This window comes from Corvus brachyrhynchos, unplaced genomic scaffold (genome assembly GCF_000691975.1).
Source record: "Corvus brachyrhynchos isolate BGI_N302 unplaced genomic scaffold, ASM69197v1 scaffold27, whole genome shotgun sequence".
In the NCBI taxonomy this organism is placed as follows: Eukaryota; Metazoa; Chordata; class Aves; order Passeriformes; family Corvidae; genus Corvus; species Corvus brachyrhynchos.
The window spans coordinates 3,399,689-3,425,185 of record NW_008239139.1 but is presented as its reverse complement, the minus strand read 5'-3'; the positions used below and the strand labels follow the sequence as shown (position 1 = coordinate 3,425,185).

The following is a 25,497-nucleotide window of genomic DNA, read 5'->3' as shown; positions in this document are numbered from 1 at the left end:
GTCGCCTCTCGGAGGGCCCCGGCAGCCAGCGGGAATCGGTCTCCCTCCTGCTTCAGCAGCTGTGGGCGTGGGAAGCTCAATGCCTTTTTATGCCTTCCCTCCTCGGCCGTGTTGTAAGACTGGGGCGGGTTCAGGCGGGAGGTTTAAACAGAGGGGATATCTGGATGGCATGAGCCATTTTAGGGCCTCTTGGAGAGGAGGAGGTTTTCTCTTTTCTAACCTAAAAAAGAATGTCGTGAGCCATACGTGTGTGTTCAGCTTGCCTGCTTTAGCCTGTATTATAAGGATGACTGGAACCAGGCCTGCAGGATGTGCTGGGGGTGGCCCGTCCCAGCGTGGGGATCCTGTGCCTGTGGGTTTTCCCACCTCCTTTTTGCTGTAGCAGAAGTCCTTGTCCCTTTCTTGAGGCTGGCACCGGCAGCGGCCTTGTGCTGTTCCTCTCTGGTGTGGTCTTCGCTGGTGTCGCCCACCCAACCGGAAGGAGCCTATCAGCTGCTCCTGCCATAAGTTACACCTGATGGTGTCATTCCCACTGCTTACCTGTGGAACAAATGTCCCTTACAGTATGCAAAATCCTATTTAAAGAAAAAAACAAAACCTGGGTTTATATGTTAATACTTGTCCTTCAAGATTATGGTTAATGCATATTACTAAAATGCAACTGTAGCCAGATTATTTTTAAAAACTGTTACTTTTGGTTCTGCTGTTTACTGTCACTGTCTTAATGGTTTTTTAATTGTTTAGTCAGGTTTTTTAACAGTGTTTTTTTCTGCTTACATTGAAATGCTGCTAGAGTCTCAGTGGGAAAGTTAGGAAAATAAATCTGCTTATGTTGTTTTTGTACTCTCTTTCTTCAGATCCTTTTGCCTAGGGACTTTGGCATTAAATCAGTCTTTGTTTTGCATAGTACATCTACTTTAGTTGCTTGCTTCTTACCTGAAGCACTGAGGTTCAGCTGACTTTCAGAGAAGGGCTTGGGGGTCCTGGTGGACAACAGGCTGTCCCTGAGCCATCAGTGAGCCCTTGTGGCCAAGAAGGGCAGTGGAATCCTGGGGGGCATTAGGAAGAGCATTGCCAGCAGGTCGAGGGAGGGGATCTTGCACCTCTACTCAGCCCTGGTGAGGCACGTCTGGAGTGCTGTGTCCAGTTCTGGGCTCTCAGGACAAGAGAGACACAGAGCTCCTGGAGTGGGGCCAGCAGAGGGTGGCAAAGATGACGTAGGGACTGGCTTGGGGAGCTGGGCCTGTTCAGCCTTGAGAAAAGATGACTGAGAGGGGGCTTCATTAATATTTATCAGTATCTGAAGGGAGGGAGGGTGTCAAGAGGATGGGTCCAGGCTCTGTTCGGTGGTGCCAGGGAATAGGACAAGAGGCAATGGGCACAAACGGGTGCTCTGGAAGTTCCACCTGAAACTGAGGAAGAACTTTTTTACTGTGCAAGTGACAGGGCACTGGAACAGACTGCACTGAGAGGATGTGGAGTCTCCCTTACTGGAGATATTCTAGAACCATCTGGATACAATCCTGTACAATATACTCTGGGAAAACCCTGCAGGTTAGAGCAGGGAGGTTGGACCAGGTGAACCACAGTGGTCCCTTCCAGTCTTACCCATTCTGTGATTCTGTGACTGCAGGGCAAGCAACAAAAAACTCTCCCTCCAAATTTTTTTCCTTGAAAATACTGATTCCATGTTGGGGTTTTTTGACGCTTCCATATAGTGTCAGTGAACTTGCATTCAGCTTTGTCCTCTGATAAACTGAACTTGGAATTTGGATAAAATAGTAGAATGTAAATGAGTAATTATTTGAAGTTCTATCGTTCCAAATACCTCTTAGCCAAAAGAATAAGCAATGTACAAAATGAGGAAGAAGAAATTGCTTGGTGGCATTCATATGAGGGGCTGGCTGGTGGGGCAGAGCAGCCTGGGACCTTCCCAGGTACCCAGCTTATGTAAGTGGCCTCTTCACTGGTCTTCTGTTGCCACAGATACTGATGACAGGAGAGGGCAAGTCAGGCCCGGGTCCTCTGGACAGCTACTGAAATAGACATTAACAAAAGACTACCTGCTCCTTGTGCATATGGAGAGTGGGCACTTGAGGAGGCCTGGGAACAGTGACAGACACAGCCAGTGTGTCCCCTTTGTGTCTTTTGTGTCTGGAAGTTCGTGCCTGTGTGCTGTTGGTTTCAGCTGTGCATTGATTTCTTGTGTGGTAACGGTGAAGTTGTGTTCAGATCACAGAGAATGTGGAGCGTGCGACAGGGGATGCAGTGGGGAATAAGGAGGAAAATATGAAAGGCAAACAACCCAAAAAGGAATCTCTGGTATCTAAATTTTAGTGCGTGGAGGTTGTTTGCCTCAAGTATAGGCGTGGTGCTTTAACCCAGGTGATGGACTGGGGAGAAAAAAATTTTTACATATCCTGTTCTCCCTTTTTATCTGTAAAGGAAAATACAGCATTTCCTTAGCAGACACTGGAAATGCAAGGTGGGAAGTCCTGTGATGACAAACAGCTCAGTGAGACTTTGATGTAGGCCATAGCTACTGCTTTCAGAGTTTTAAACCCTGTTGGGAAGCACTGACAACTGTTTAGCAATTTCTGGGCCATTCTCTGTGGGGGGTTGTTTTATCCAGGTTAGAGAAAAACAAGGAACAACAAGAGCCTGATGGTAAGAGTGTGAAAAACAATTCCAAGGTGGTCTCAACAGCCCTTTGTGATACTCTGCATGGTGAGGAGCTTACCTTGTGGCAGGTGGACAGCAGGGAATAGGTCAGGATCCCACTCTGCAGCTTGTGGGGATGGCTTTTGGTGTGTTTTTGTACATTCCCTCTTCCCAGTTTCTTTGTCTGTGTCCCAGTTGTGCTGGGGAGCAGAGGTGCCTTTTGCCCCATGCACAGACTGCTGCAGGCAGCACTGGGAGAGGTTAATGAAGGATCTGTATGGACTGTGTTGGCCCTGAGGCTTCTTCTTATCCACAGCAGGATGCTAAATTGCTATGTGTGAGCCATACCTGACTAGACTGGTATTTACCCTTTGAGAACACCTTAAAAGTGTAATGAGGTCTTGTGCTTTGGTTTCTGGCATCACAAGTTCCTGATGAAGGGCCTTGCTTTAGCACAGCATTGGTTCAGATTAGCCTCTGACTTCTTGGAAGCAGCTGAGATGTTGCTCATTTCTTTGTAGTGAAGAGAATTTTTGTTTACCATCCTGCATCCTTCTTTCCGTCCTTGTGGATTTTCTAAAATATTTCTCTTGCAAGGAGAAGATGATTTGCTTTTTTGACTTCTCAAGGTTTCTCCTTCTTTTGGATGCAGCAGCCATGATGCCTGTATTAAGTGGAGCTTTTGTAAATAATCTGTCCTGCAGATAAATGGCAGCTCTTCTGTAGTCAGCTTCTACAAGCTCTTAGGGACAGAAGAGCTCTGAAGTATTTCCTTAAAACTTTGGAGGATGCTGTATGGACAAGAAGAATGTTACCTTTTCCAGGCTTGTTCCCAGCACCTCTTCCCTGCCTGGAAATGGGCAGGGATGTCCCCTTTCTGCACCCTGAAGACTGTGCTGTGGAGCCTGATGTGGATGCCCTTGTGCTCCCTAGGGTGTAAAGGGAAGAGGGGCCCTGGAACGTGATGGATCATTGCTGAGTTGGTCTAAAGGTTGTGGATGGCAATAACTGTAAAAGGTCGAGGAGCTGCTTAGTCTTGGTACTTTCTTCCTGCAGCATTTAGTTTCTGGATCAGGGTATTCGCCTTTCAGTTTGGAAGGTGTTTGTTCAAATACTGACTGATGCAAAAGTAAGGAGTTTTGGATGAGCAGGTAGAATAAAAGGAGGAAACCTTGTGCTGATTCCCCCTCCCCATATGTTATTCAGCCCTTCTAAGCATGGGATAGTACAGAAGGTATCTCTTCAACAGGGGTGTCAGTCAGGAGGTGGCAAAGGTTTTTCATGTGTGAAATGATAGGTGTTATGTCTGGTTGAACTACTGTTAACTAAAACCCTACTGTCATTCTTGCAAACAGTAATGAATCTTAAAATTCCTTTTGTTCTCATAAAAGAATAAGTTTTAAAAATCCATTGTCTTGCATTTAGGATAGCAAATACTCTTGTGGTATCTGAGAAGCAGGAGGATAACTCAGTGTTGCTACATGTGAGGTTGTCTTTAATTTCTCTGGATTGCATGAATTTATGTATTAGGCTCATTTTAATCTATAGCATATCATGCTGCAGGCACAAGGGACACTTAATTTAATATCCTGGATCAAAGCTTGGAGGGTATGCAGATTGTCAGATGTGTGCTCATACACAGTAACATACTTCTGCTTAGCATAACACAGGTGAGGTTGATCACAAATAAAGATACCAAATGATTGTTCTAAAATTTTCACTAAGTTTGGAATCCCCTCTCCCCTTTATGTCCTGGGTCACCTTTCCTGAATTGAGCTGCAGCTGTTCTTTGTATGCCCAGGTGGTGCAGTGAGTTACCAGCTCTGTCAAATCAGCAGAAATGAAATCTCCAGCACCATGGACATCAGCTTAACTGATTGTCAGATTTGACCAGATTGTTCCAGTGATGTCACTGCATAAGTGATCATCACCATGTCAGGATGGAGACCCTGGATATTCTGCTGAGGCAGTGGACTCATCACATACTTAGTTTTACTTTCTATGTGTTAAAGTATTGACATTCTCAGTAGAAAGTGCTGGCAAAGCACCTGAGCCTTTGACTGCCTGCCAGTAATACTGAGTGGTACTGTTATCTACAATTTGAATGTTAGTCTCTGCGTGTTTGCCAGCTGATAACTCACTTTGTCACCTTTCTGCATATACTTCCTGAGTAGCTGACTTTATTTCATCAAAACTTTGTCAAAAAAACAGAGTAGAAGTTCTGAGTCTTAGGTAAAGCTGATGAAACCTAAGATTTGTCTTTCATGCCCTTCCAAGGCCAAGATGGAAGTAAATGCTAATATCCAGTAAAGAGGATTCTGTGCTCTTGTCATATTAGAAGCAGCCAAAAAAGCTCTCTGCTAAGATAAAATCTTTTTCAGGAGTTCTGTTATAGCTCCTGAGGATTGATCCTGTGTGCACAGCTGTGGTCAAGTTTCTCCTCACAAAACTCTGTGCTTTGAAGATGGAGAGTTTTTAGGCTTCTTCATGCTTGAGTATATTTAATAGTCTTAGATTTAATGCTGATAACTCATTTCGGAATGAGATCCTGAGCTTCTTTATACATTTGTGGTGTGATCACTTTTAGGGGAGTTGCTTTGGTTGAATCTAAGGCAGACCCTTGCTGCAGCTGAGAGCCTCCAAACAGCTTCAGTTTGACTTTGTTGTCTTCTGCTTGTTGCATTCATTGCTGCCTTTGGGTGACCTTTCATCATGGGAGCTGTCCTTTCCACCCTGGCTTCTGCTGGCACTTGGGCACAGGACTCAGTCTCAGCTTGAGGAGCATCCATACTAAATTGTGTGCATCTTTGTGCTTATGTGTAAGAGTGTTAATTCCCTATTCCAGCTGAAACCGGTCAGGACAGGAGCAGTGGCCACCAGTCCTGCGCCAGGGCTGTTGCAGAGAAATCAAAACAGCCCTGCCCAGGCGAGTTGTATGGATGTTGTGCTCTCAGAGCGTTGTGTTCTGGTAGCCTGGCACGGTTGGGGCGTGGGGAGCTCTGCACAGTTGCTCTTGGGTCCTTTCTGTGTTGGTTCCATCCTTTGGTGTGAGCCTGCTCTGTTCTCCACAGAGTCTGTGCTGCAGTGGCTGCCGCCCTTGAGGCTTTACTGGGAATGTTCTGTCTGTGGGTTCAGCCTAGGACAGCCTCTTTCTTCCATACCCTGCTGCCGCTGTTTGTTCCTCTCCGTTTCCCAATTTTTTACTGCTTAAGCAAGTTGGCCCAGCTGTAAGCTGTGTGATGCTTTATTCTCACAGCAGGAAGACAGCCCTGAGTTGGCCAGCGGATGCAACACTGCTTGTCTGTTTGGCTTTAAGGCCGAATTGTGTAGATAAGCCCTTAGGGGAAATGTAAAGTAAAAATTGATTTTTAGTTTGCGGTGGATATGGTGCAAGTCAGAAGAAATCTCTGTCCTTTAAGGCAGTGCAGCAATTTCCCTCAGCCTCCACCTGCTCGTGTTTGAGCACTGTTGAAAGGGCTTTGTTACTATCTAATAGTAGGCAATAAAGTACAAAAAACTCAACAAAATCCTATGATTATTATTTAGTCTCTTCTTCTCTGGGGGCTGGTGAGTAATCATATTTTGAGAATTTTAAGAAGTTACCTTTTTACTGGTTTTCAAATTTTTCTAGCTGTATTTATGGATTGTTATGATTTGCAGAGGACTTGCAGGCCCACTTGTGGTACTTCAGGTGAGCCACATGAGGTGAGAAAGACAACAGCTGTGATACAGGAGGAGGACTGCTGTTCTTACAGGTGCCCTGTGAGTGCACTTGTGCTGTTTTTTCTGGAGTTTGAAGCTAGTTAAGTGTTGACATAATATTTTAAGGAAATAAAAAATTTCCTGTTACCTGGCATCTTTAAACCAAACTTGGGACATCCTTAAGATAAACTCAGATGACTGTGAAATATGTTGTAGTTGAGTAAGTGGAAATCCTGTGAGTATGGCTAGGATGGTATGGGATTCTGGGTGCTGTGCTGCTGGAGAAGTGAGACAAATCACCTGGAAATTGCTGGATGGTAAATGATTCTTCTGGTCACAGAATCTAAACTTTTCCTTTGACACCAAAATGGTAAGTGTCAAAGTAGACTTCTTCTGTCTCTTTAAGTGCTTCGGTGCAGGAGAAAATCAGCATAAATGTTGACATCTAAATTGTCAAGCTTAATTTTTATGGGTGAGACTCCGCTGAGGTGAATCCTTGACAGTTGCTTTGAGGATCTTTGCAGGCTGGGAAAGAGAGTACAGTATCTTCTGCTTGCATTTGGAAAGTGTTGCTGGACTCCATTTTAAAGGCAATTAACACTGCAGCATAAAGCTGGGGCACCAGGAAAACAGACTGGCAGACAATGTGACAGAGCTTGACTTCTGAACAAAATAGCATCAATGTGAAGTAAACAGATAACATGGGTTTGGCTGGGATTTGTTCAGAAGGTTAGGACAGCAATCTCAAAGATATTTCTCAGCTGCGTGGCCATCATTTGATAGTGGGGGTTTCTTGATATCTCATAATATTTCAACTTTACGTATAGAAATTGCAGTTGTTTTCTGTTTGCTTTGGCCACACATAGTCACGGGGAGGGGGAAATGTCCCTGTGTGAGGGCTCATGCCCTCAGTGGCACAGTGTGGACTTAGCCTGTCAGGCTGTCTTGATTGAGCTGGAATTAGCTGTGACACTGCTGTCCCACAGCTTGGAGCACCAGCCTTTTCAGGGGCAGTTGTTTTAACTGGTGCACTTTCATCATATTACTGCAATCAAACCCAAGGCTGTCACTCCTGTAATACTGCAGGTGCTTAATACAAGTTATCTACTCCTTTGGTTTTAAGGAGCAAATATGACAGCATGCCTCTGAGGATTTTTTTTTTCCAGACATTCCAGTTACTTGTTATCCTGATGAGGTGTTATTCACATATTTTCTTTTTCCATGCTTGAACTCTTCCTCTGTCTTTTCATTATTACCAGGAATAAATCTGTGGCTTTTATACCGTAGTTATTTTCTCAGAACCCAGTTTTATATCTCACATGAAGTCACCCTACTTCTCATTTTATGGCATTGCAACATCTCTTGGCGATGCCAAAAAGAGCAGGTTATGTCGTTCCAGTGACAAATAAATACTGTAAACCAGTGGAATCAAATAGATGGCACTTGGGTTTGGCCTCGCCTTGCCTTCTCTTCTGCCATTTCCATGGCCAAATTTGGCCTGATGAGCCACACTTTGGGACAGAAGTGTGCTGTTCTCCCAGTCACTTGTTTCTGGCTGGCTGGCCTTTAATCCTTTTGGTTGGTATAGTGTTCATTTTGGTATGCTGACTGTGAGTGGGGTTTTTGGTACTTGGTATTTTGAGACATTAATATATGGTCTTGCCAGGTATTGGCAAGGGCAAGCTGAAGGATGGGGAGTGTCTGGTACCTCGAGGACAGGCAAGACTTTGGGCACTGCAGAACAGTACTCCCCATTTTGTCTGCAGGGGAAATAGGACATTTTTGGGGTTGGGGAAGAAACAGACATCTGTTCCTTGCTCAGTAGCTCTGTCTCCAGTGCTTGCCATCTATATACCCTGCTTGCCAGTAACAAGCCCAAGGATTAGTCGGGAATGTATTTCTGAAATGATGTCCGTGACATATCTAACGCTGACCATCTCTCTTCTGTTTTTAAACTTCACTTAACAAGTTGAGTGTTTTTCACCTCTCTGAGTTACTGCTTTGGGCCATGCTCAGGTGGGTGGGAGGTGCTGCTTTAACGTGTGCTTGGCTTGCAAACTGATGGAGAGGGGAGTTCACAGTTGTGATGCACAAAGACTTAAGTCCTCTCTAAAACCCTTCTACAGTGCCAGAATGGTAAGTACCTTCAGTGTAAATACCAGGCAGCGAGAACATTGGAAAAACCCACACCTGAGCTCTGGAGTACAGTTATGTAGCAATTTAACAAATAAATCACAGTTACACAGTGTGCCAGAGTTTATGTAATCTCAGCACACTTGGCATCCTGGTCTTTGTTTTCTGCTTTTCTTTCCTCTAGAAAGAATGTTTGTATGTACATGCAGGAAAAAATACGCATGTGTGCATAAATGGGGGTGTTTTATCCTTAAAATGTTTTGGGTTGTTTTCTTTTTTTGTTTGTTTTAGTGTTGTCAAACTGTGTGTAAAAGAGGTATGTGCCTACATTTTAAAAATGAGCAAATTGTTTTAAACTTACATAATGTAATGTCTGCTCTCTTTTCTGTCTTACCTGATAGTGATAACCTGTTACGAAGAGCTGCATGCCAAGAAGCCCAGGTAATACTGTTTAAAGTAATAAAATTAGATTAAAATCTCCCTCTTATCTCGGTTGTGCAGGGCTCCTGAGATTTTCCCAGCAGGTCTTTCCTACGTGACAAGCCTTGTAATGATGCCATCAGTGTTCTTTCCCTTAATGCCCAGGGGTGGACAGGGCCCTGGCCTGCAGCCGGGTACTGCCCCTTGCGTGCCCAGGCTGCTGCTGCAGGGGAGTGCAGCATTATCCTTGGGGTGATCTTAGTCACTGCTGGAGCTACCCACACCTCCATTGCTGCACATGTAATTGCTCTGTGCCTGTAAAGTTCTGGTAGGAAGATGATTTGTTGATAAGAGTGAAATCCCAGCCCCAGCAGGAGGGGTATAGTCTGGGCAGAAGCAGCCCAAACCGCTTTGTGTCAGTGCTCAGCTGCAGAGACTTTGCCCTTGTCTGTTTGACCCTGAGTGGCTTTATCAGGGATGCCAGCTGTGATGACTGTCTGACCCAGCTCTCTAGAGACCCATGTAGTGGGAACTGAATGGGGACAGCCTGGTTGCTGATCAGTGACAAGAAGGCCAGTGTTCAGGGGGAGGGAGCTGCTCTCTCAGGGTACTGACTGTTGCATTTCGTAGTTTGTGGCCTGCGTGGGCAAACAGCAGTAAACAAACTCCCATACTGTAGTATTCCCACAAAGAAACTTGTCCTTAATAAGCAGTCTTTTGGAGGTGTAAGTGCTGCTGCCCATGGATGACATCACTTCTGTAGGACTTTAAGAGTTTTTACCTCCCACAAATAAAGTTTATTCTAAACCTGCTTCTTCATGAGACATCTTTGAGATTTTGCAGGGTGTAACACTGTTCCCGTCATTTGCTACGTCCTGGGGCCCGAGTAGAAGGGTGAAAATTATTTTTCTCAGTAGAGAAGTGTTGTACACCTGAATTATCCCAATTTTAGCCTGTCTGCTGTTGAGGGAAAGACTTTCACAGCAACTTGTCTTGTGCTATGGATCTTCATGGCAGAATAGATGTAAGGGAACTCACTGCTCATGAAAGGAAAATCTTTCCCTGAAAATACTGCTTTCAGAAACCATATTTGTAATTTCAGAGTCTTACGTTTTCAATATTCATTTTTACTGCATAATAACAAAGTCATAGAGGTTTTTCCTATCACAAAAAATAGCTATTAATACCTCAGTATTTGAAGCATGCTGACCAAATTAAACCAATTTTTTTAAAAGGAGCTGAGGAAGTGGTTTGTGTGTATTGTCAAAAAGGTGTGAGTGCTAAGGGAAACACTGGTACCAGCAGAGAGTTCAGTTCTGGAAATCTTGAATTTCCCATTTCTTCAATCCAGTTATTAAGTGACAGGTTCTATTCCATTATGGCTTATTCTTACAAGTGAAAATACAAAAGCACTGTTAGTAGAGCTTCCTACAATTTTAGTGGTTAAAGCCTGGGAAAATACCCTGCAGAAGACTCCTGCATTATAAAGGAATGAAGCAAAAAGCCTAGTAATCAATTCTTGCTGTAATTTCCATTCTCACTGATGTGTCAGTGCCAAATAGTGCTTGAAAAAACACAGCAATACTGCATTAAGGCATTAAGTGTCTGGTATGTTCTTCAGAATAACAACAACCTAAAATTGTTTGAAAAATGCTGCTTGCTTTTATACAAGTGCAGTATATAAGTATTGGAAAAAAATAGAGGCAAACTCGCCAAAGAAGAAGTTTAGTCTGAATGGAGTGTGTGTGAAGTTCTTACCATTTTTACATTGGATTTTTAGGTTTTTGAGCCTGTTACATTATCAAATTCATGAGGGAGCTGCCTTCCTGACAAAGTATCCACTACGGAGGTATTTCCTGCAAAGGTTCCACCAGGTGTGTCTGAATTTAAATATCAGTTCACGATGACAGCCTTGGTGTGGCAAATGATTATGGAAAGATTCTATAGTAAAGAACCCATTTATCATGTTTTTGACATTTTACACCCCTATCTCTGGAATAAGTCAGTGTCAGCTGATTTGGACTTCCTTGACCAATCAGTCTTGCTGATTGACCTTGCTGTTGCTGAGCTCTGGGCATGTGTTAGAGGTGCTGTTTATCTGGAAAACAATTCACTCAAGGATAGTTTTCTGTAAAAGAATGTAGTTTCTTTGCTGGTATTCATAAAGCACTATAAAAACTTTGAATAAAGGGTTATACATAGTTGTAGAATAGTGATTATCATTTTAGAAGTCCAGAGATACAATACCTGGAAGTGTGCATTTGACAAGAAAGTGAAAAAGGCATTGGCTTACCTAAATTATACCTTCATATATATATTTAATAACCATTTTTATGGTTTAACTATAAGTTGTCTTTACTTATGTTCTGCTCTGAAAGACTTCTAGAATGTTGCATTATTTTTTTTTTTATTTGCTGTCTCACAAATCAGCATTTGCTTTAGAAATGCCCCTGTATGTAACATAAGTGTCTAAGTATATTACATAAAGAAGCAATTATGTCATTACTCATAAAATCTTTATGACCCTTGTTAGATTGTTTGGAGCATGCAAATACATCACATTGTGCCCCCCAAGCAAATAATCAGTTGTTTCTAACAGCTGTAACATGCTAGAGGTACCCTATTCCCCAATTCCCACCCAACAATTGCAATATAATAAGTTGGTCTGTTTTCCAGCTGATCTTTGAGTAAAGCTTAAGAGCTATTGATTTGTTTCACTTTCTTTGAAGATTTCTTTACTCTCAGCAACTTCTCTCATCCTTTTTGTTTCTTGAAGAAGAAATCTGGATGTTTTAAGCAGCACAGCCAGCTGTACCCTTCTTTAAATTGAGGTTTCCTGAGCAAAGTTTGCAAGTGGAATTAATAATAGATTTGACCAGCTAACAACCACTAAAATGTACTGTTCTTTGTGTACAGTATCACCTTCTTCAATATAAAAATTCCTGCTAGGGAATTAACTTTCAGGGTAAAGGGGAAAAAAAAGCCAGGGACAGTTGACTGGGCCACGTTCAGCACAGTAGTCTTTGGTTCCTACTCTGTTTCTGGGGCTTCTGGATGGTGTTGCTGAATACCTTGTCTTCCTTGTATTCAAAACCAATTTGATTTGGTGTGTTAGTGAGGGTGCCTTCAAAGTGACCTTCTAGAGGCTTAGAGAGTGGGATGTAACATGCCTGGAAGTTTCGCATTTCCTTGCCTCTCCTGTGCTGAACAGCTTTGGAAATAGGTACAAGGTGCAAGAGGCTTTATGGAGGAACTCTTAACTTAAAATTGAGGCACCTCATCAGAACTGGATTAAAGGTTGAAGAGGAATTGAGTGATTTTATAGAGAGAGATTAGTTAAAAAAAAGTGTGAGGAACAGTGAACTTGCTTTTAGGTCAAGGCAGATTCTCTTGTAATTATCTTTCCTGTCTTCAAAAACTGAAGCATAGAAAATACTAAAATGAGTAGAAGAGATAGAGGAATTAGCATTCGGAAGTTGGAAAGAATGCAGAAAGAAGGTGGCAGGCAGGTGTATGGGAATTACATAAGGAAAGAAAATCAAGTAACCTTGGAGTCAAGGAGAGCTCCCTGGATCTCTGCCCATGGCAGAAAACCAGAGGTTGACAGAAACGAAATGGTGGTGGAATTGTAAAAATGAGCTAAAGAGTACTTATGACAGTGATGTGAGCTGCTGCTAAGAGTGCAGGTCTTTGAATAGGAGACCTGTACAATGGCTGAAGATGGAAGTCATTTGAGTGTCATAAGGCTTGAAAGCCCATTGACATTTGTAGAGATGCATTATTTTGAACTGTTTTAGCAGTGTGCTTAAAAGATAAACTGAGCCCTGCTCTTTTTCTCTTACTTAGGCTTTTGGCAACCAGCTGATCCCTGCCACTGTGCCATTGAAGAAAGCAACAGTGTTCCTCAACCCAGCAGCTTGCAAAGGGTAAAATTCCTCCTTTTCAGCGCTCTCATTTGAGGCACTCTTTCTGCATTTTTGCTCTGCTATCCACTATAAAAGCCAGCCAGATTTTTGAGCTCATTTTTGCCTCCCTCTGATGCCAAGCTGGTGCTATGTTACTATGCCAAACTTTATTTCACCAAAAAGATTGGGATGAGAAATAGAATTAGTTGCTTGAGGTGGAAGAATGATTTCTAAACATATATATATATATATTCATATATATATATATATATATTTTATTTCTTTCTTTAATTCTGTCTTTTGGCCTTTGTCATTCCTTCGTATATGGAATTCCTTTGTATTCCTTCCAAACTTTTGCATGTGATATATTTCCATCTTCAAAATCTATAGAAGTAAGAGATGACCTTGATAGCTTCAAGACTTGAAGTTGGCAAGAAGTAATCTTACTTCTGTGGGAACCTGCCCTTGAAAGGGCTGTGCCCACAAACTGAGAGGCTAAATATGGGCTGGGAGCAAGACTCCTGGAAGAGGTCGGCTGCTATTTTTATGTGCTCATTAGCAGAGAAACCATAGTCTTGGATATGATGTGTGTCTCTTTCTGCTGATCAGCTTTGGAATAGCTGCATTTGTGGAGGGGCAGAGAGTTTTTACTACCAATATGAAGAGAATAATATACCTGGCATGGAAGTGCTTGGACTCACATGCTTTTGTTCAAAACACTCATGACTGGAAAACACGAAGTATTTCTACTTGTAAACAATTTATGGTTAGTGGTATAATTATTTTATTATACAATGAGAGGCATAAAATGCATCAGTCCTATAACAAAAAAGATCAGATAGAGTTTTGCTTCTAACCTTATTTAATAATATGTAATAATAAATAAGTGGGATTTTTTAAATGTTTCTGAAAACCTACATGGGCCTTCTTTGTGGTCCTTAAAGGCTGGTGCTTTGTAAGTAATTAATTTTCTAATAAATTTCTTTTTGGAGATCTTAATTTGTTTTTTCTGGGTCTTTGAAATTATTTTTGGCAAAAGCTAGATAGCATCTTTTGCATTTGTTAAAACTGCAACACAACCCTGACAACTGAGATGTGGGACTAGAAATGTAATACATTTGAACCACATGAAATCTCATCTTTCCTGACTGTCATGTTGAGTGACTGATTGTGCAGATCGAATGCTTGGTTTTAAGTAGACTTCTTCTTGCTATTCATTTGTTTCTTTCCTTTTAAATTTTTTTTTTCAGCTACCAGAGTCATTAAATAGTTCTTACTCTGTTATTTCTAGCAAAGCTGGGAACCTTTTTGAAAAGAACGCTGCACCAATTTTGCACTTGTCTGGCTTGGATGTAACTGTGGTTAAGGTAAGAACTGACAGGTTCTGCTACTATAGAAATAGTGACTGCTCTGCTTTCTCCTCTTGAAGAATTGAAATTCAAAGCTGTATGCATTTGAAATTCTCAGTTGTCCTGTAGACATATTATGGGAAGAAATAAATACTGAGATATTAAGATGATACCTAATCTTTTTAATTCACAGTTAGTTTACAGTGTAGTGAGATTTTAATTTTCAGCTAAAGCAGTACATATGTTGTTTGTCTGTCTAAAGCAGCCCTTCTATAATTCATGTTTGAGAGAAAATTCTAAATATGTGAGTGCTGGCTAGTGGTGTGTGCCCATTGCTGTTGAATTTGTTATTTCTGCCTAAACTTGAAGAATTCAAAAGTGAGGAATTTTGACATGCAGTTGAGCTGTTCAGATTAATTAAAAATAAGATTTTATCTGTACACTGAAATTATTTCTGTCTCTCTCCAAATAATTCAACGTTCCCATCATGAAAGCAGAACACTGAGCTCTAAATGGTATGAATTAACAAACAGATTTTCTTTGGAAAGAGAAGAACAAGGAAACATGAAGGAATTCTGATCTTTTTGCAGGTTTTTGCGGCTGTGACATGTGGATTGCTTAATAGTCAGTGTGTCCTAACAGCAAAGTACTCTAATATGTATCTTTCTGCCTTGGAATCTTTTTCACAAGGTTTAGTCTTAAAGTGCTGTTTTTATTAGTCCCTTTCTCTGATCATTAAAAATACCTAGTCCCACCCTAAGAGAAGAAATTATTTTGCAAGACTTAAAACTGATGTTTGGTAGTGTCAGACCTGAAAAGCTGGCAAAACAGGACTGGGTAAGGAAGTGAGGCTGAGATGGCTCTGCAAAAGACATTCATTTGGCAGAAAACAGTTCTGATGGTTTAAAAAGTCAGTACTCTTTGCTGCTAAATACATTGTCAGTGGCTGTCAGGCAGTGGCCTGTTGTGTCGTTGATGCTGTGTTTCAGGAGATGCATTTGAGCACTTTTACTGTTAAAGATACTGGGAGTTTTTCTGCAAGAGCGTGGTTGGCTTCTGGATTTGTTTCAATGTAAAATTACCTGAAAATATGATTATTGCTATGGTATTCTAGATCTATTGAGTAAGATTTGCTCTGATATTTCATTTAACCTGTGTGTGTGCGTGTTTGCTTGCACATATTATATTATGCATCAAACTGGTTTTATAAGTTGAAAAAAAAATCTCTGACTGTAAGTAATATACAGTACTGTGTGCCTGTATAAAAATAACTATTAACCAGATGGATAGATGATTTTTTTTCTAAGAGTATGTCTAAGTCTAAGAGACATACACTAGAAATAGTCATTTGAGTCCTCATGTTTGGGTTTCTGTTTCTTCAGACTGATTATGAGGGACAAGCAAAAAAGCTTCTGGAATTAATGGAAAACACGGATCTGATCATTATTGCAGGAGGAGATGGCACAGTCCAAGAGGTACTGCAGGAGCCTGGTTTGTTGAGAATCATAGCTGGGCTGAGGGCAAGAAGATTGAGTCTGTGCAATGTAGCAGCATCATAGCAGCTGTTCTTAGAGATCTGTCCCGCTCAGTATCTGTATTTTCAGTAAATGTTATATTATTCTGGGGGCAGAACACTCTGCTCATTGGTATTAGTCTTAAAGAGATGATAAGAGTGGGGACAAAAAGAGTGTGTGACATAACTGTCTTCCAGAACTTTATTCTAGAATGAGCAAACTCTTTGGAGGGACATGGTTCTAACTTTTTCTCTCTGTGTAATGTAGTTGTAATGGTTTGATTTTCAAAGTTCCTTCCTTTCTATATGCTCCCCAAGAGGAATGCATATTTTGCGAAGTGGGAATCAGATAATTTAAAAATTACGTGGGAATGACAACAAAGCACAGAACATACTTAATAAATGCCTATTGTCAAGATGATTAATGACAGGAGCAGAACTGGGGGATATTCTCTTTTCAAGTAAGACTGTGTTTTATTCAAGCAATTCCTGGTTGCCAGCTACTGGTTTCATAAGACAATGGCTAAATGAATGCAATGACCTTAAGAGAAAGTGATAAGAATACACGTGCAAGTTCGTTCTGGCCTTTTGTTAATTGCACTTACTGGTGCTGGTTTTGCATTATGCAGAGCATTATCCAGTGTTAAAACCTTTACACTGGCATTGGTTGTGGTGCCAGCATGTACTCGGGCACACTCATAACCCTGCTGTTTCCAACATGTTTGCAGGCTGAACATTCCTCCTTTCCTGTGTAAACAACTGTAGCACCTTCCATAAAAGAGTAGCTGCTCCTTAAATCTTTTCAAAGACTAAACATGGTTAAGAATTCCATAGCTTTTTACTGTAACTGAAAAATAAAATTCTTAGAGCTGAGCATTTGCCATGTTTTTCAGGTCATAACTGGACTTCTCCGTAGAGCAGATGAGGTGAGAAGGTGTCATTTTAAAAATTGTGTTTATTTCTTGGAGTGTCTTGTGCATCCATTGTGATGTCTTAGCCTCAGCTGCCTTCAGCAGACACGTTGCTTACTAATCTGGAGCCAGCTTGCTGTGTAATAAGCCAGCTGGGCTACTGTCCTGCAATGCTGCCTGTTGTTCTTTGTTCCCTTTCTGAGGGAGTGCAGTGACTCCCAAGGCATGGCTTTGGAAAGTTTCCAGTGTCAGAGCAGGGATTGTGGAGAAGCCAAATGCTCAATTTTCAAAGACCCATGGACCAGCTGTGCATGCCACTTTGTTTGGCAAAAGCATTGGGCAAAAGTACGTGTTTTTCTTGTATTTGTACAGGCTTGAAACCGAATTCAGTTCTGGTCACACTCCTACTGCTTTGGGATTGCTTTGCTGTTTCTTCAAGCAGTGCATACCTACCTATGCAGATGGCTGTACTAAGCAAATTTTAACCTCTCAAGGTGGATCACTCTGAATGGAAATGGAGAAAGATTTTTCTTTTTAAAGTGGGAGGACAGTGTTATTGAAGAAAGGAGGGAATCATTGTTCCCAGCACCTTCTGGCAGGAGCTGGCAAAAACTCAATTAAATGATCCAGACGAGATTATGATGATACCCTTGGCAGCTTGAATTGTTTCTGTTTGGGCATTTGCTTTGTCTGAATGTGACAAGGGGAACTCTGCAACCGAGTCAGTATTTTTAAAGGAGGGCTAGTTATATCAATTCTGAGAAATCACAGTTTTAAATTGAATATTATTATAGTTGGATCCTGAGACCTTTATTATCCAAAGATAGTGGAAGAAAAGTTTTAGAGGCTTTACTGGCTAGTTTCTCTTTATTTTTTTGGCTTCTTATCTTGATGTAGCTTGGATTGTTTTGCAGTAGTGTAGGAAATTCTGCATCCAGCACAATTACAGGTGGAATACCGCATTGTAGTATTGCCACTGTGTCACTTCGTGTCTTTGGGCAAGGAATTCTTGTACTTCATGTCACTCTGTCCTAGGAGCAGAGATCTGCACTTGAGCTTCCTCTCTCTGTGCCCTGCTTCCCTTTTCACTTGTGGGCGTCACACCACTGTTGCCTGCATAAGAAGAGCCTGTGCGAGGTATTCCAGAAGCCCTGTTCCTAGCAGCCAGGGGAGCAGAGCTTGACTGCAGGAGCTGCAAGCAGCCTCTCATCTGCACAGTGTAAAGCAGGGCTGAAGAGAATCAGAGCAGGGTGTTTGAGAGTGTTAGGATTCGCAGGTGACACAGAGACAGCAGGGGAGAGCGCTGGGGGGTGCAGTGAGATGGGAATTCCTGAGTGGCTGCGGATTGGCTGTGCCCAGGTGCTGCTGGCAGCATCGCCCAGGAGGGAGAGGGTGCACTGGGATATGTGGTATTTACACTGATTTGCTGACACGCTTCAAGAAGAGAGGTTTAAGATGAGGTGTAGGGTAATAACTTGCTCCTTCAACAAGCCCTTCTGCTGAACAGTGGTACAGAAAAATAGCATGGTCAGTGACTTCCAAAAATCTGCTGCTTCATGATTTGGATGGCAGAGGAATCAATTAATTTCCTTTCCTTAAGTGAGAAAATCTCTTTGCTATGCAAGGTTACTCTGTCAGAGGGGGATTTCTGCAGTGGTAAATGAGATTCAGAGCCTGTGATGCCACCATCAGTATTAAGAAAGATGGCGGATTGCTGGTAGAATCCATGCATTAGTTGGGATGTGGCTGCCAAACATGTAACATGTAACAATGCTCTTAATGGTTACAGAGAGCTCCTTTGTACCCATTTGGCAGTGGTGGGTTCACAGATTTGGGTGCCATGTTCTGAGTCATTGTGTGAGGAAGTGCCTGGCTGCTCAGTGCCAACGGGGTGATGCCAGACACAGCTGTGATCTCCACACAGGAAGCTTCATGCAAATGTTAATTTACTCTCCTCATATGTCCAGGCTGCCTTCAGTAAGATTCCTATAGGATTCATACCCCTTGGAAAAACTTGCACTTTGAGCCACACACTGTACCCTGAGTGCACGAATCAAGTCCAGTAAGTATTGCATGTTTCTGAGACACGGTTTGTTTCCAAGGAGCAGTGCTTCTTGATAGCTTGATGCTTTTCTTTTTCTTCTGTGTTACATAGAAGTTGGCAGTCTCTGGGCAGAGCCTGATGATTCTCTGGACTTGCCTGAGTTAATGACTTCCAAAAACTGACTAAAAATTAAAAGAAGGAAATGTATGTATTATTAGAAATCATTTGCTGTGGCTAATTTCTCTGTGATCGTGTGATGCTCAGCGTTTAAAAAGAAAGAGGGATTAAAAGGATCAGCATCTTAGGAAGAGCAAAAAAGGTATGACGGATATAGCGAGGATATGACAAAATAAGCCAAAAATAAGTCCTCTTTCTGACCCTTCTCCAGTCTAAGAATTGTAGAAACCAGTCCACATATAGCCTGGTTAGCACCTGCAAAGTAAGGCATACAAGAATATGGGAAAGGTTGGATCCCATTACTGACTTGCAGGGCAGCACTGACTTTTCCCTGAGGTGGGACTGATGCTGGCAGTAATCCAGCAACACAATTCTTACCTTCAGCATCCTGGATATGATCCAGTCTGGTGGTATCTGTTGCCTACAGTCCAGTTTGTTGCAGGATTGTTTCGTCCCCTTATAAAGAGAAAAGGAAGTCAAACAATCTTTCTTTTCCCCACACTTCTTTTCTTTTCAATTCTTCCCTTCCTTGTAATAATGATATAAATAATAATCAATATATTTTTCATCATAATAAATATATTTCTTCTTGATCCTGAAATCTTTTCACTCTCACTCTCCCACTAACTCATTATCATTTTTCTTTGTGGAACCCTTGCTGGTAGCCATCATACATAAAACCCAAGAGTCAACTGGCATAACATCCTTCATTAAAACTACCAGAGTGCTTTGAAGCTCAGAGAAGTGCACAAGGCTGTAATCAGCAGCTAAGATTAAAATAATAATTTATGTTTGGGTTCCAAAGAAGCTGTTTGAAATGGATGATCTTGTCCCAAGGTAGTGAACTGTGCAGGTGGGACTGCAGCACACTGGTGAAGTTGAAGGTAATTTGGCCAATAGGCTGCTGAACAACCTGCACCAGTAACAGAACCTGAGTTAAGAAGTGCAGAAGTGACATTTTCAAATAAATATTTGGGCTTTGGTTCCTTCAGCACTCTCTTACTTTGGAGTGTAGGAACTGTAAAGGTCTTAGAGAAAGATAAGAGCTGGGAGAGAAGATGGGCTGTGGGAAGAATAGCTTCCTTATCTGTCTCAGTATTCAAATCCTGATGAAACCAAGGGCAATTTCTCCCAGATTCGCATGGATATTGGGCTGGATCTGAAAACTGCATTTTTTCCTTGTCCTGCTGAGACCCTGGAAATGTATGCAATGTGGAAACTAAATATTACCCAACTTTGAAAACAAGGAAGCAGTTTCAATCAAATGTATGCTTTAAGGTTTGAACACAGACTATTTAGTGGACTTAGACACTTTGGTTACAAAATTTTTACACCTTGAAATGACAAAGTACCCTGGCTACTGTCCACAACTTAATGGAAACCTAAACGACATGAGCACTGCTGATAAGTAGATTTATGTTGATTGAAAACTTCAGAATAAATTAGCACATACAAATGCAGCTCAATCTCAGACACATGAGTTGAGACCAGTCATGCTGCCCCCTTCTCTCCCAGGCTGTGATACTTGCCACCACTAAAATAAAACCATGGTTTGGGTCCTTAGTGCATTAAGTATCTGAAACAGCAAGTAACACAGTTGGCCTCTGACCTACCAGCTTGGCTCAAAAAGGAGGAATCTCTCAAAAGCTTAGGCTGATAATTACCTTTTGCTTTTTGTGAATTCTGCTGTTTGTTAGGTTTTGTCATGTGTTGCAACCACCCATTTTGCTTTTTGATTTCAGTTAAGTGCAGCACGTTTCCCTGGGGTTTTTACGTTTGCTGAAAAAACCCCTACCTGGACTCATACTGAAATTTGCTGAAAAAGAAATGTAATTTTAAAGCTTACACATTTCCTTTCTTCCTGTTTGTTTTCCTTTGCTTTTTTCCTATTTGTTTTGCAGGCATATTACTAATGCTACGTTGGCCATTTTGAAAGGAGAGACAGTTCCACTTGATGTCTTGCAGATCAAGGTGAAAGCATCTACTTATTTGGAGCCCAACATTCCTAAAACTTTCCTGTTCTCATGTGTTTATGTTTACATGGACTGCTTTTCCTCTGTGTATTGCTGTTACGAATTTTGGTTTATGATATCAGCAGTTCTGGTGGCAGTCATTTCTCTACCATGTGCTATGGCATCAGACAGTCTAAGCAGAACAAAACACTAGAATGCCTCAACATCACCTTTCCTTGAGACTCAGAGAGTATTGATGAATACAAAACTTAATAACAGTGCTATTTCCGTAGCAATGGTGAGAGGTAGCAGTAGCTGGCTGCTGATTTGATGCATTTGTGTGTATTGTGAAGTTAATAGCTTTCTTTGACAAACTAAAAGATACAAAATGGGAGAACCTTTGACTATGCCCTGTATGGTTTTTGAATATTATTTTTCTGTTCAGTTGTAGAATGAACATTTCTGCAGTGAGAGTGTTGTGTCGCTGTGCAGAGCTCCTTGCTTTTGGCTGACAGTCAAATCCACAAAATGAAACGGCCATTGCTGGGTGTGCAGTCAAACTCAGGCTGCCTCTTCAAAACTTCACCTCTTATATTCCTCTCTGGAGCAGATGGAATGTACAATGCTTAAATTCTGCTAAGCTTTATTGCTGTTAGCTGTTTGTCATACCTCTTCTGTTAAACTTCCCTTTTGGGATTAATCACAAATCAGTTTTTATGTAGAAATGCTATTTTTCCAACTTCAGAAAATAAAGTTGGAAACAAGGTAAGAGAAAGCAATTTTGCAGTGTTTCTTTTTCTTTACAGGGAGAAAAGGAACAGCCTGTGTTTGCAGTCTCTGGTTTAAGATGGGGATCTTACAGAGATGCAGGAGTTAAAGTTAGCAAGTAAGAAAAACTGGTTTTTGAAACCGTACCTTTTTTAGCATCTGTTGCCTAAAAAGACACATCCCCCTCTCTCAAGTAAGTCTTTTTTTGGGTGTAGGCATCTGACAGGCAGAGGCACCCACTCTTGCTAGGTCTTGCATTACACACATGGGAGTGCAAGATGTATCAGAATTTCTGTAATTTGAAATAAACAATTATTTGGTGCTGACCTATTCCTTTATGTATTTCTTTTCTTCTTGCCTTGTGGTATCTGCTTCTGGAACTTTATTCAGATTGTGATGGGAAAATCTCTCCCTTGAGTAAAGTCTGAGTAAAGTCTAAGTAAAGTAATTGGCCATTGTTTTTCATCATCTGCCAATGAAAAGCTGCATGCGGACTCTGAAACTCAATTCCAACAAGGGACATCAGATGCAGTAGAGATGTCCTTCAGTTCCTGCCAGAAATGGCGTGGACTGTGCTATCTGATGACTGTTCTCTGAATGTTAAACTCATAATTATTGGGCTTTCTCCAAATGGACATTTAACATGTCACTGTCTGTGTATCAAATGACAAGCATTATCTGCTGGAGGAGCAGCGGGGCCAAAGCTGCTCACCTCCCAAGCTCTTATGGAGGAAATGCAGCTGTAAGGAAATACCATGTACTTTGTGAATGAGCTATCTGTGTCGGGAAGGAAGAGGTAGCAGACCTTTGGAGTCTGTTTGGAAAGTATTTGAGTAGGTTTGAGAAGTGATGTGGGATGGGAGAGATGCAGTAAATGGTCATGTTGTTTGTCCCTGGGAAGCCAGGGACATTCTTAGTAGGCTGTGTAGGTGCTGACTTGGCTGTGCTGCAGGCTCTCCTGCTAATTGCAGCCCCCAGTTCAAGGAAGTGCACTTCTCTCTGCTCTACACTCCTACTGGGCTTCCTGCCTATGCCCTGGTTTTCTCCTGGTGTCAGCCTTCACATCTTTCCCTGCAGCACTTCCGTTTTGTAAGAGTCCTTTGGGCTCAGTGCTGGAGGCATGACAGCACTTTTGTACGTGAGGCACACGAACATCCTCAAGCCTTGCTTCCTTCTATAAATGCTTTTGAATGCAGAGAAACATATCCAGCTTGGAAAGCACTTCAGCAACAAATGAACAGGTGCTCAGATCTGCTTGGAACAAGATCCACATGTGCTTGTCCTGTTTTTATACTTTCCCACTTCATCCACTTTTGCTCCCTGTGAGAGATGGGTTATTGGACTAAAAACATTTGGTGTGTTCTAGTGCAGCTGATCTTAAACTGAAAAGAACTCAAAGGGAGTTAAGCTTTAAGACACAGTTGCAGAAATGTGCTTGACTATCCCTCTGCTAAGCGTGCTGCTGGAGACCCGGTGCTGTATTATGTTACTATTTTACAGACAATTTCATGGCTCGAGGGGAGTGGTGGGACAGTTGCATGCCTTAATGGTTAATGATATCCTTAGATCTGCAGTACTCTTGAGCTGGTGCTGTTTAATGTGCCTTGTTGACCCTCTTTGGTGAAAGATGGTGATCAAAATGTGTGCCAGGCCTGCCTAAATGCAGTCACGTCTTTAGATTCTGTACAGTGCTGTGTGGCTGGCAGGATTTTTATTTTGTAAAACCCTGATTTTGATGTGAGAATCCTTTGGGACTAATGAATGTTTGCTGGTTCTTTTGTCGCTGAAGCTTTTGATTTTTTGTTTGTTTCCTCCCTCCTTTGGAAACGCTGTATTGCATATTGTGGAGATGCACACCACCAGCTGTTAGACCACATCCCCAGTTGTCTCCTGTAACAAGGTAAAATTCTGATAGTAGATGTCCTGCTGCCTGTAGTGAAGATTATACACTGCATTTTGGTGGTGTGTAACTCAGGATAAGGATGTCACTGCTAGGCTGCTGGTGATGTGTAGAAACTATCTGACAGTATCAAAAAGCTAAAGGTTGTCAGGGAGCACTAACTCAGTGGCAAACAAGCCTGTGTGCTCTGACTTCATGCAAAGTTTCCCCCTTTCCTAATACTGACTCCAGGATATCTTAGAAGTTCTGTTTCTGTTCTTTTTCAGGTACTGGTACCTTGGGCCTCTGAAAACCAAAGCAGCTCACTTTTTCAGCACATTTAAGGTAAGTATTTATTGTGAGGAAAGTGTTTTTGTTTGGGAAATGAACAGGCTGACTTTGTTTTGTATAATCTATCTGCAAGCTTTTGTGAAGGATTCTGGTAACAATATAAAATGGGAGTGAAACTCAACTTGTTAAAAAGCCTACCAGTTGATAGACTTCTGAAGAAAGGAAGGGGAAGAGAAATACTTTTTTAAAAAATTTCCTTTACTGGGGATCTATTGCTGCAAGATCACCAGGGGAAGCCAATAACCCCCTGTGAAACTGGTGAGCAGCAGTGGTGGTGAAGTGCTAAAGTGCTCAACCACCTTTTTTCAACAGTCTTTGTAATAACATTTCACTCTGATTTATTCATCTGGCAGAAGGATCTATAATTAGACTGCTCATGCACATTGATAATCAGGCTTCCTTGTGTAGTAAAATGAAGGTGAATAGCTTTTATCTTGCCCTAAACTTTCCTGTTGCTTAAAAGTGATCCTGGAAAGATTAAAATTTGACCTGCATGAAAGGTAAGGCATTTTCATTCACGTGGTTTTCCTGTTCTCTGAACATATAAGGAACCTCATGAAAGGCAGTGGAAATACCCAGGAGCTGGTGCAGTAGATCAAATAGTGCAGTCTAGCCATGCTGTCTGTGACAGTGCCAATGCTTCCCTTATAGCAAACTGCTGTAAAGGAGGGCTTAATAGTAAGGTATCCAGGAAAGTTGGGGTGAGTTTTCCCCCCCATCCCCAGAAAATCTGAGGTTAAGCTTCTGTGTGCTGGCATTCTAGGTAGAAACCTATTCTTCATTTCTGTCCAACTCCTTTCTCGCTTCCTTTGAGTCCTTAGGCTCATTTGGGGGTGGTGGTAGTGGATTTTTCTGGTGAGCCGTTAATTGTACATTAAAAAGATCTGTTTAACCTGCTGAAGGTTAAAGAGAAGTGCCCACTTCTTCAGCTATTTAGATAGAAAAGTTTCTACCTGATCTCCCCTGATGGTGGTATTCATTGCTTTTATGTGCCTCGTATGTTAGCATTTCGTTAATTTCTACAAGAAGTGGCTCCAGCCTGTTGAGCTTAATCGCTTCCTGGCTGGTGTTTGCTGTTGCATACTTCATATTTTCTGTTTTTACTGTGGGTGTCTTTTGAAACAGGATGGCCTGTAGCTGAAAAAAGTGTAATTGGAAAGAGCTCACTTCTGATATTGGTAGGGGCATTGTTATGAGTGTTATCCTCTCTTCTAAAATACACAGCCTTAAATTACCACAGCATTGCTGCTTTTCCATTTAATCATTAATATTTATTGTTTGTGTACTGCCCTACTGATACAACCTCTGTTTGTCCTGCTTATTATGTAAGTATGAGAGTGAAATCTTTCCTTGTTCTCAGAGGTGTGAGGTGAATTAGCTTAACAACCTATGCTACATGATCCAAAACTACTTCTCAAGTTTTATACATAGAAAAATAATGGTATTGAGTTCATGTGGGCTCTTGGCTGCGTTGTTTTCGTATATAGATTGAAAAGCCAATGAAATTATTCCCTCCCTAAGTCCTGTGTTTGGAGCATTTTGGAAATTATTTTCAAAACAGTGACAGGAAATAAACTTTGTCAACATCTGGAGATATTTCAAAAGCTAAGGTTCTTCTGTAGTCCTGGGACTGGAATCTGAAATATCACCAAGAATAATGTGTTAGTACTTTTCTTTTTCTTTTTTTTTTTTTTCCCCCTAAGGGGCTTTGTGGAGCTCATGGTACTTCCTT

The 25,497-nt window shown here is 41.6% G+C and overlaps 1 protein-coding gene across 7 annotated transcripts in view; it reads left to right on the top strand.

Moving 5' to 3' along the window:
- Positions 1-25,497, top strand: part of AGK (acylglycerol kinase) — an 87,504-nt gene that overhangs the window by 50,660 nt on the left and 11,347 nt on the right. For 2 of the 7 annotated variants that reach the window (XM_017739971.1, XM_017739972.1), the window contains exons 2-11: positions 8,898-8,937; positions 10,697-10,790; positions 12,763-12,842; positions 14,113-14,188; positions 15,553-15,645; positions 16,577-16,609; positions 18,562-18,656; positions 20,717-20,786; positions 21,574-21,653; positions 23,702-23,759. In XM_017739971.1, coding sequence (XP_017595460.1) covers positions 8,898-8,937; positions 10,697-10,790; positions 12,763-12,842; positions 14,113-14,188; positions 15,553-15,645; positions 16,577-16,609; positions 18,562-18,656; positions 20,717-20,786; positions 21,574-21,653; positions 23,702-23,759 — 719 coding nt within the window. Of the gene's footprint in view, positions 1-64; positions 114-1,333; positions 8,332-8,897; positions 8,938-10,696; positions 10,791-12,762; positions 12,843-14,112; positions 14,189-15,552; positions 15,646-16,576; positions 16,610-18,561; positions 18,657-20,716; positions 20,787-21,573; positions 21,654-23,701; positions 23,760-25,497 lie in introns of those variants that run through there. The other 5 variants (XM_017739973.1, XM_017739975.1, XM_017739976.1 and 2 more) reach the window with 5 other exon arrangements.